This window comes from Poecilia reticulata, linkage group LG9, assembly GCF_000633615.1.
Source record: "Poecilia reticulata strain Guanapo linkage group LG9, Guppy_female_1.0+MT, whole genome shotgun sequence".
NCBI lineage: Eukaryota > Metazoa > Chordata > Actinopteri > Cyprinodontiformes > Poeciliidae > Poecilia > Poecilia reticulata.
The window spans coordinates 32,963,681-32,974,228 of NC_024339.1; the positions used below are offsets into that span (position 1 = coordinate 32,963,681).

Below are 10,548 nucleotides of genomic sequence, written 5' to 3' on the forward strand. Positions count from 1 at the left end.
TTAGCAATGCAACCTGATGATAATGTATTCAAACACTAAAGGAGCATGCTGACTAATAGTAGCAGGGGTGTGTGTGTGTGTGTGTGTGTGTGTGTGTGTGTGTGTGTGTGTGTGTGTGTGTGTGTGTGTGTGTGTGCGCATGCTTGTGTGCGTGAGTGCGGGAGTGTGCGTGTACATGGGTGAGTGTGGACTAGCCTGATTTTTTTTTTCAAAGTTCAAGGACCTCTAGAAAGGGTGGACCCCACAATACAGCAAGCTACTTTCAGGTCTCCTGTGGGATATTAACAAGAATGTGTGTGTGAGTGTGTGTGTGAATGATCATTAGATGCAAACAGAATTTACTGTTGTAGCTTTTGTAGCCATATTGGATTTTGAACTATGTCACTGACTTTCCCAGTCAGAATCAAAACAGGAAATTATCTGACTTGGAACTGGTGAATTCCAACTTCAGGTAGAAACAAATTGCCACCAGTCCTGGTGGTGACTAATACCAGGATTGGTACAAATTGCCAATCCTGTCAGTATTTAGCAAACCTTAAAAAGGTGATATAATTTACATCCTTAAGGGTTTGTTCAATATTTGATTATTTTATTGATTTGTCAAGTTATTTAAGACTTTACAGAATTTGATGTCAAAATAGAGGAGTAGAAAAATCCAGGACATGATGTCAGCATGAAAGACAAACATCCGTGTTTCACTGTAGGAGTACCCTGAGAAAACCTTCATATGCGCAGAGAGAACATCAAACTGAGACCAGGAAGTCTCCCAGTGGGTTTGGCCCATTTCCCTGTGGACATTTTTCAACCTATTAAATGTTTGAAACTGGAATGAATTGAATGATGATTTTAAGTTATGTCCTTTTTTGGTGAGCTTTAAAATGTAAAATAATACAATCTTACGCTGTTATGTGGATTTATATATTTCATCATGAAGATATCTTGGTAGGTTGTTTGGTATAAAATAGGGTGGGCAAGAATAAGCTTGGCTTCAGCCTTTTCCTTTTTTGGTAAATTATAGGTTTGTTTATTGTTTTTGATTTTGTTTTTTGTTTCCTGTGTTTAATGTGGACAATTTACCAAAATAAAGTGATTGATGATGATGATTTTGACCCAGATGAGCAGAAAAACCCTGAATGTGTCCATGATAACACCGTTCTACACAGATGAAGCTCTGCTTTCACAGACATTCACCAAAACAAGCAACAGAAACAGAAATGGAACCCGGTCCTCAGAAACGCATGTTTCTTCTGTTTATAAGCAGAGAAATGCATTTAGAAAGATTCAGTCGAGTTTTGTGTTGTCGGCTGTTAAAAACAACATAATTTGCTCATTTTAAAAACATTCCTTTGTTTTAGTGACAAAACTTGGATTATATACATTAAAGCATCAGTTTTTGTTCTGTGTGAGTAACAGGAGGATGACTTTCTGTTTCACTCCTGTATGAAATATTTACCAGCTAATAATTTCATTTATTCCATAGTTTAAAGCATTATCTTATTAAGTGTTTAATATTTAAGATCATGTATATGAATTTGAAGACATATGAAGTGTATTAGGAATATTTTGTCAGATAACGTGACAAACAGACAATAGTCTGTGTACGAAAAATTCAGTGGAAACAGGAGTTATGCTCAGTTCCTGGATGTAAATCTGGTGCTCTACTGCACCAGATTTACACCCAAAAAGTCAACCAGCAAGGTTTTAAATCAAATGCATCGATTATGTAAAATATGTTAATTGTCCTTTAAAAATGAGAAAATCATATTGTTTTCTCCCTAAATCACTTAATGTGCTTGAACTCATGGGATTTATTTTTAGCTAAACAAACAATAACACTTTTATTTTGTTTTCTTCCCACATATATTTTCTTGACAGCCTCTCCAAGGCTTTTCATGTATGGCAAGAAGCAGTGACTTGTGGTCCAATCAGCTTGCCGTACACTGCGGTTTATTTCAGGAATGAGCATCTTGGTGATTTTTGCGATTGCATCTATAACTTTTGTCATAACTTTCAGGAATGAGCTGTGAAAGGACTTCCTGAATCTGTCAGCTGGTGCTTCCTGTTGCCTGCAGCTTATTCCTGTTCTAACTTCTCTAATCCATCCCTGGTTCCTCTACTGGCCTGTTTGTGTCTGAATGAACTGAACAAAACCAACTAACTCATAGAGTCTACAAATAAAGAAACAAACAGATTAATAAACTCAGATTATACATTTAAATTCACTCTAAAGTTTCCCAAACAGTAAATGTGAATCTTTTAAAGGACTCAAATTGTGAGCAGTGACTCTGCAGAGTCTCTACAGCTTCAGGCTTCTCTGTGATCTGATTGGAGGAGCTTGAACCAATCAGATCGCTCTCAGTCAGAAAGGGGCGGAGCCTTTCAAAGAAACAAGAAGTTCCACCAACATCTTCCCAGAAGCCCAGAGCATCACAGACAGAGAGCAGCGCTGGAGCTCAGCAGGTAACCGGTGGCCTTCCTCCTCCTCCTCCTCGCACAGTACTCTGATCGTGATACTTTGACTAGGACAGCAGGATGGAGGGAGTGAGTGAGGATGATCTCTGCTGGCTGCAGCTGGATGACTTCAGGATGCTGCTGATTAAAACCATCGACCCGTCCAGAATCACTCCTTACCTCCGCCAGTGCCAGGTACTCTTCCTCCTCCTCCTCTTCCTCCTGACCCGCTCTGGGCTCCTCCCGGTCCTCGGTTCTGATTGGACGTTGTTCTGGTTCCTGGCAGGTGATCAGCGCTGAGGATGAGGAGCAGCTCTTCAACGACCCCACCCTGGTCATCCGCCGGAGGAAAGTCGGTACGTTCTCACAGTCCGGGTCCAGTAAGACCAGAACCAGAACCTCTTAAACACGGCTGCAGCTGCGGCTATTATAGCGATCAATTAATCAAATTAGGATCTTGGTGGATTCTGCAGATTCTTTCATGTTGTATTATTTAATATTAGAAACACCTGGAGGAGATTTGAACAGGTTGACAGAAAAGGTTTCGTTTGTCTGAAATGCAAATCTTTGGTTTAATTCCTGCTCTGTTCTTTCAGCCACCAGATGTTTTGCTGAGTCTGTATAACTAATAATCAATAACTTAATCAGTTGACTATTTTTCAGTAATCGATTCATCGTGATTCATCGTTTGGACTTTTAAAGATGTAGTTCAGATGTTAACTGGGTGAAAAGATGTTCCACCTTATTGATCAGTGATCATGTTTTATCCTAAAATCTAATCTGCTTTTCAATCATTAAGTTAAAACCTGTTAAATGTATTGACATTATATTTGTTATGCTCATATTTCTGATTGGCTGCCAGTTAAATTTATAATGTATCCAACATGAAGTGGAAACGTTTCCGTCAAGGAAAAGACGGACCGAACCGGAGAACGCTGCAGCAGAACCCTGAACCCAGACGGTCTGAGGCACTTTATGCTGAGCAGCATGAATAATCTGTGGGATTATTGATGGAGGGGAACCGTTTGGGTTTTACGGTGGTCCTGTGAGTCCGGTCATATTGGAGCGTCGCATCAGGTGATCATGAATGTGGAAGTTGTTGGAATATAATTTACCGATGTGACGTAACGCTGCAGAAGCTGCTTCCTGCTTCACTTTCACTTCTCCTTCTGCTGCATCACCGGGACCCGGCTCACCGGCTGGGCCTGCGGCTCCTGCAGATCAAAGCTTCTCGTATCAAACAGAAACTGATCCAAAGTTCCAGGATCTGGTTTGTTTCTTCTTCCTGAGCTTTGCAGCTCAGTCAGTCGGACTGGAGGCCGTCCAGCCTCAAGAAACTGGACTTTTCTCATTCAGACAGAATACCAGCCTCTGGTTCAACTACTGCAGTTACATAATGCAAGACCTTCGAATAATTCATTCATATTAAATTCTGGGACTTAGATCATCTTAATTAAGTTTCATTAATAAATGTTGCGACCCTGGAAATGATCTGTGTGGCTCTTGGATGCAGAACAAATAGAGATGCACCAATATGGACATTTGGGCCGATATTTACAGATATTATGTTCATTATCCATATTTTGCTAAACTGTTGCCACCATATAAAAGCAGGGACACCTACAGTTAAACATCCCATAATCCTTTGCTGCTTCACTGTAACTGTCACACTACAGGATCAACCTTCCCCCCTTTCCAATAACATAGAAATAATATTAATACCAGCCCAGCTTTACGTATCGGGCCGATACCGATACTGACGATACCGATACTGACGATACCGATACTGACGATACCGATACTGATGATACCGATACTGACGATACCGATACTGACGATACCGATGTTGATGCCGATTTATTGAGGTGATTCAGAAACTTTTTGTATTTTTTTCTTCTTATATATTTTCTTCCTTATCAGCTGTGGTGGAAATTCAGTAATTTAATGTTTTTCTGTGATGTGAAAATGAGTTTTTAACTTCCTGCCTGCAGTTCCTCTGTGCTGAAACGGCTCCAGTCAGCAGCTGACCTTTGACCTTTAACCTGTTAGATAACAGAGGAGAATGAATTCAGGAGGAAGTTGGAGAAGTTTAAACTGCTGTGATCAGATGAAAATCAGTTTTAGATTGAAAGATAAATTCATAGAAAACTGTTAATAGAAAACATTCGACTGTAAACATCTATAAACTCTGGATCTGTGATTCAGGCAGAAATTTATACTTTATACTTTGTTCCATCAAAATATGTTTTAGTTTGTAAATTTGGCTCTGACTGGTCTGACTGGTGCGTTTCCAGTAATCTGACTGGTCTGACTGGTGTGTGCAGGAGCGCTGCTGGACATGCTGCAGCGGACCGGGATGAAGGGCTACACGGCGTTCCTGGAGAGCCTGGAGCTGGACTACCCCCAGCTGTACAGCCGCATCACGGGGAAGGAGCCCAACAAGACCTTCAGCATCCTGATCGGTGGGTGGGTCCGGTTCCTGAGCCGGCCCGTTCGGACCCGCCCGCTCTGACGCCCTCTGTTCTGTTGGTCCAGACACGGCGGGAGAATCGGGCCTGACCCAGTTCCTGATGTCGGAGCTGAGCCGCCTGCAGAGGGTGCTGCAGGACGAGCGGAGGCGGCGCCAGCAGGCCTGCTCCGTGGCGCAGGAACAGGTTGGCATGGCGACCGCTGACCCGCGGCCGGGTGTGTGTGTGTGTGTGTGTGGCTGAACCAGGTGTGTGTGGTGCAGGAGGCGTGGTCCCGGCAGCAGAAGCTGAAGGAGCGCGAGCTGAAGAAGCTGACTGAGCGCGTGCAGAAGCTGCGTGAGGAGCGCGAGCAGCTGACCGAGGAGCTGAAGAAGCTCCGCCTCCACAACTACAACCTGATGGCCGACGTCACCAGCCTGACGCAGGACAAGAGCAACGCCCTGCTGGCCAACAGGGACCTGCAGATAGAGGTCAGCTGACCTCTGACCCCGGCCCGCCCGCGTCCCGGCCCCAGCTGACCTCTGACCTCTGCGTGCAGGTGGAGCGTCTGAAGCACACGGTGCTGCGGGCGGAGAGCGAGACGCGGCTGCTGAAACGGAGGACCATGAGGCCGTTGCAGCAGGTACGGGAAGCCAGGAGGGCCAAAACCGGTTCGGTTCTGGGTCAGAACCGGTTCTAATGAAAGGAAACTTTCATTTTTCATCCCAGCCATCAGAGAAACTCTGGATGCCCAAAAGTTTTCTGAGCAGAAGAATCAGAAAATCTGCTTCTCCAGTTGAATCTAGTTTCATATTTCTATCTGTCGCTCCCTGACCTCTGACCTCTGAGTCTCCAGACGAGTCTTGCCGTTTTCCTCCTGATGCGTTTCTGCTTCCACAGGTCACTTCCTGTTTGTGCTGAAATTACTTTCTAATTTTCCACCAAATAGTCTCAGTTAGGTACGCTAACCGTATGCTAACCGTATGCCAACCATACGCTAACGGTATGCTAACTGTATGCCAACCATACGCTAACCGTATGCTAATTGTACGCTAACTGTATGCTAATTGTAAGCTAACCATATGCTAACCGTACAATCCAGCTCTGAACCTGTTACTTTGACTGGACTGGACGTAGCCGGAGTCTGTCCTCCACCATGAAAACGAGGAACCGACCTGTGGACAGGGGTCACAGGGTCACAGTTACAGAAATATTTATAAAACATAAATATTAAATATTTCAGTCATAATTCCCCGTCGGGTCGTGAACTCCTCCAGTTTCTGCCCTTCTGCCTCCACCCAGCGTCCCATGATGCTGCCGCCACCATGCTGGGCTGCAGTGTGATGCGTTCAGGGTCAGAGTTCACAGATAGCAGAAAACATGTGATCCTCCATGACGGTTTGATGACATCACTGTTTCTGTGATTTTCCCTGAAGCTGCAGCTCAGATTAACATGTGAGCCGATCTTCCAGAGCAGAATCCTGACTCCGCCCTCTGACGCCTTTCTTCAACTCAACGACCAGGAGGAGCAGCAGGAGGCGCCGCCTCAGGGGAAGCAGCAGCAGCAGCAGGAGGAGGAGGAGGAGAAGAAGCAGGACAGGAGGGAGGAGGTGCTGAAGGAGGGCCAGCGGCACGGCCGCGCGTCTCCACAGATGAACCTCCTCACCACCGTGTTCAGACTGAGGAGGGAGCTGCACAAGGCCGAGGAGCAGAGGGCAAAGGTGAGGGGCAGGAGGAGGACCGGGCCGGACTGGACCGGACCGGACAGGACCGGACCGAACCAGACTGGACCGGACTGAACCAGACCGGACCGAACCAGACTGGACTGAACCAGACTGGACCGGGCTGGACTGGACCGGGCCGGACCGGACTGAACCAGACTGGACTGAACCAGACTGGACTGAACCAGATCGGACTGGACTGAACCAGACTGGACCGGACTGATCCAGACTGGACTGGGCCGGACTGGACCGGATCAGACTGGACTGGACCGGACAGGACTGAACCAGACCGGACTGGAGCGGACCAAACGGACTGGACTGGACTGGACCGGACAGGACCGGACTGGATTGGACTGGACCAGGCCGGACCGGACCAATAATTGCTTCAATTGCTGATTTGAAGCGATTATTGAAATCATTATTGACTAATTATCAATCGATTAATCGCTTACTGATAAAGATTCTTTTTTTTTAAATAAAATTCTGCATAAAGTTAAAATCTTCGGTCTGTAAATCTTTAACTCTTCAGATTCTGTAACGATGGAGAAACTTTCTGTCCTGATGAGTCGATCAGATCTGGATGTTTATTTAAACCAACTTTATTCACTCAGAGGGAATTAAATGTTTACATCCTTATTTAGAGAAGCAACAGTTGCATTTTAATACATTTCTAATATATTATAAAAGGTTTAAATGCAGATTGTGATCATTTAAAATAATCGATCAGTAAAGTAAAAACTTGTGGATCAGAAACACCTGGTGCGTTCAGGGAAGCTTTGGTGGTGCGTTCAGGGAAGCTTTGGTGATGCGTTCAGGGAAGCTTTGGTGATGCGTTCAGGGAAGCTTTGGTGATGCGTTCAGGGAAGCTTTGGTGATGCGTTCAGGGAAGCTTTGGTGGTGCGTTCAGGTGCGTTTCTCTCCAGGATTAACCCTAAACTGTCTCATGTTGATGAACTCTGAGGCGTTTGTGCCTGGTGCCTTCATGGACACATGCACGTTCAGTTTTTTCCAGCTGTGGTGCATTCAGGGCCCAGACAGAAGCGTGTTTGTTTCAGAGCGTGGAGGAGAAGGAGGAGCTGAGCCTCCGCTGCGCTCAGCTGAAAGGAGACGCCAAGATGTACCGGCAGCAGAGCAAGCAGACGGTCCGGCAGCTGGAGGAGGTCATCCGAGAGAGGGACAAGGTGAGGAGGAGGAGGAGGAGGGGGAGGGATGAAGAGCAGGTCACTGACAGTGGGTGGTGTCCAGGCTCTGGTGGCGCAGGCGCAGCAGCAGGAGGAGGCGCGGCTCCACCTGCAGGAGAAGGACCGCTACAGGGAGCGCGTCCGGCAGCTGGCCGAGAAAACGGACAAGCTGGAGCTGCTGCTGCTGAGGTCACAGGGGGAGGAGCTCCAGCTGAGGACACGCCTCCGCAAGATGACCTTCAACTCCCAGCAGGTGGGGAGGATGACGTCACGATGACGTAATGATGACGTAATGACGCTGCTTTCCTCAACAGTTTGAGAGCAACTTGAGCAGCGAGGAAGACGAGGCGAGCGAGAGCGCCACTAAAGGTCAGAAACCTTTATCCATGTTTCCATGTAGACATGTTGGTTAAACCCTGAGGAGTTGTTGTCGAGGAGGACAGAAAGGGGGCGCTCTCCCTCTACGGCTGCTCAGGTGTGATGTGAAAGGCGGCCCGGTCCATTCCGGCGTTCTGACCGTCCGGTTCTGGTTCTGGTGGTCCAGGCAGCAGCGAGGAGGTTCCCAGCGGGACGTCGGGGGAGAACGAGGAGCCGGCCGCTCCACCGCAGGAACACGGCTCTCCAGCAGGGGGCCCCAGGGAGTCGGAGCACAGGCCCAACAATGCTGCATCATGGGTAACGTTGCCGTAACACCGGAACCGGAGCGCGGTGGACGCGGACCGGGTCTCAGCAGAACTCTTGCCTCCTCTGTGCAGGACGAGCAGCCGGACGGAGGATTCTTCACGTTGAGCCGACCCAACTTCAGGTGAGCGGCGCCTCGTTCTCCACGCTCACCTGACCGCAGCGCCTCTGACTCCTGTCCGGTTTCCATGACAACAGGAAGCGAGCCCTGAGGTCAAAGTTCCCCAGCGGAGAGTCGGTGGCCTGTAACGTGGGGGACAGCACCGGCAGCGAGTCGGACTGAGGTCGGTCCACTGGTCCTGGTCCAGCAGCAGACTCGGTTCTGACGAGGCTCCGGTTCGGTTCTGAAGACGATTCACCACAACAAACTTCTGCTTCCTGATCTTCGGCGTCGCTTCTTTTACGACTTCTGAAGCCTTTTCTGTTTCTCTTCAGATAAATAAATGTTTCATTTCTGATTTAAATATTGGACCCGACCTCCAGACCAGAACCTTCAGGTTCTCACTGGGCTGCTCTTCGTTTACCTGCTGTCTTAATAAAACTAAATCAGTTGGGAAAACAAGCAGATGTTTAATGATTGATCCTTCCGGGAGCCATCTTTGTTTTTCATGTAAATGTGGCTGGACTGCCAGTGCTGCCCTCTGTGGGCTGAACGGTGGTACTACAGGTGGATTTTTCTGTTGGTTCATGTCTTCACCACTCAGCCGGTTCAGGTACAAAACCATCTCACTCAAACGCGCCCCCTGGTGGCGAGTCAGGAGGTAGAGAACAACAACCTTTATTTAACATAAATGTATCAGATTAAAGCAGCGAATTCACACCTGCAGTCTGGCAGCTCGTCAGCGTTACTCATGTGATTCATCAGTGTTCAATGTGAACGAGGCGCCGGTTTCCTCATAAACGTCTCCAATAATGCAGAGAAAGTCCAAGTCCACTCATCCTCACATGTGGCCACGCCCCTCTGTATCTGGACTCCGCCCACTTTGGTGGAATTGGTCTAAATGTATCAGGGGGCGGGGCTTAGCTCTGACAGGCAGGTTAGCTACACTGTAAGGGCTCGTATGTGAAGGTGTGAACCACCAGAACCAGAACCAACCACTGGTCAGATCTGCAACATCAAATGTTTTATTACGTCAGCTGGACGCCATGGCAACCAAACCAGCAGCCGGTGTGAGGGTTCAGAGGATGGTGGTCCACCTGCTGGATGGAAACGGTAACTACAGGAGCTCAGCAGCCAATCAGCTGCTGCGGCTCAGCGCTGATTCTTCTGGGTCTGTCTCAGAGCCGAGACCTGCTGGACCCAGTAGGAGATCCAGTTCTGCTGCTCGCTCAGCTGGTTCCGTCTGTCGGCTTCAGAATGCGACACCTCCGAGTGGATCAGCTGGTCAAACCGCTGGCACACACACACACACACACACACACACACACAATCAGACAGTGCTTACTGCGTGTGTGTGTGTGTGTGTGTGTAGGTGTGTGTGTGTGTTTGTAATGCCTTGTGGGCTGCAGAAATGAATGGAAGTCAATGGAAAGTCCCCACAAAGATACAAAGATAGCCACGCAAACGTGTGTGTGTAGGTGTGTGTGTGTGTAGGTGTGTGTGTGTGGCCACCTTTAACGCAGCGTCTCTGCCCTCAATGACCGCCTCATGTTTCTGGCTGTTCCTCGCTGTATTGATGGGTGCTGTTGTCATGGTGATGGGAGATTTTGCTGACCCACTGGTCATTGAGAACAGGTGAGTGATACCTGGCCATGTCCTTAAACACACACACACACACACACACGAGCCCAGAGTTTACTGGGGAACGCCGTTCTGTCTGAATTATCAGGAGCGTCGCCTTACCAGCTTTTGATCGGCTCACTTCCTGTTTCTTCTTCTGTCTCCGAGGTTTCAGCTCCAGGCGCCTTGAATGGATTCGTTTCTACAAGATCAGATCCATCGAAAACCCGACGGAACCGTTAAAAACCAATAAAACCAATAAAACACTCTGTCAGCAGGGACAACATGTCAGTGGACTGGTTCCAGGTGTGTGGACTGGTTCCAGGTGTGTGGACTGGTTCCAGGTG

At 47.8% G+C, this 10,548-nt stretch overlaps 2 protein-coding genes across 3 annotated transcripts in view; one reads left to right on the forward strand and one right to left on the reverse strand.

The window, feature by feature from the left end:
- The first annotated feature begins 139 nt into the window (after positions 1-139).
- Positions 140-9,043, forward strand: card9 (caspase recruitment domain family, member 9). Of its 2 annotated transcripts, none has more exons than XM_008419450.2 (14): positions 140-2,460; positions 2,524-2,646; positions 2,738-2,807; positions 4,776-4,913; positions 4,987-5,105; positions 5,183-5,389; positions 5,458-5,541; positions 6,371-6,619; positions 7,675-7,800; positions 7,865-8,053; positions 8,115-8,169; positions 8,345-8,475; positions 8,556-8,605; positions 8,680-9,043. In XM_008419450.2, exons 2-14 carry the CDS (start codon positions 2,533-2,535, stop codon positions 8,762-8,764), a joined length of 1,617 nt encoding a protein of 538 aa, XP_008417672.1. In that variant the 5' UTR covers positions 140-2,460; positions 2,524-2,532; the 3' UTR covers positions 8,765-9,043. The 2 variants fall into 2 exon arrangements, with proteins under 2 accessions (XP_008417672.1, XP_017162076.1); XM_017306587.1 differs by having other exon boundaries at positions 2,529-2,646.
- A 203-nt stretch (positions 9,044-9,246) lies between these two features.
- LOC103470801 (uncharacterized) overlaps positions 9,247-10,548 on the reverse strand; it is a 31,259-nt gene continuing 29,957 nt past the window's right edge. Inside the window, exons 27-29 of the mRNA XM_017306583.1 lie at positions 10,325-10,403; positions 10,094-10,238; positions 9,247-9,874 (exon numbers count right to left, since the gene is read on the reverse strand). Coding sequence (XP_017162072.1) covers positions 9,734-9,874; positions 10,094-10,238; positions 10,325-10,403 — 365 coding nt within the window. The 3' untranslated portion in view covers positions 9,247-9,733. The remainder of the gene's footprint in view (positions 9,875-10,093; positions 10,239-10,324; positions 10,404-10,548) is intronic.

Coding starts and splice junctions, on each gene's coding strand:
- card9 (XM_008419450.2), top strand. CDS start 2,533: ATGGAGGGAGTGAGTGAGGATGATCTCTGCTGGCTGCAGCTGGATGAC. Junction 5,390..5,457: donor ACAGGGACCTGCAGATAGAG/GTCAGCTGACCT, acceptor CTCTGCGTGCAG/GTGGAGCGTCTGAAGCACAC. Junction 6,620..7,674: donor CCGAGGAGCAGAGGGCAAAG/GTGAGGGGCAGG, acceptor TGTTTGTTTCAG/AGCGTGGAGGAGAAGGAGGA.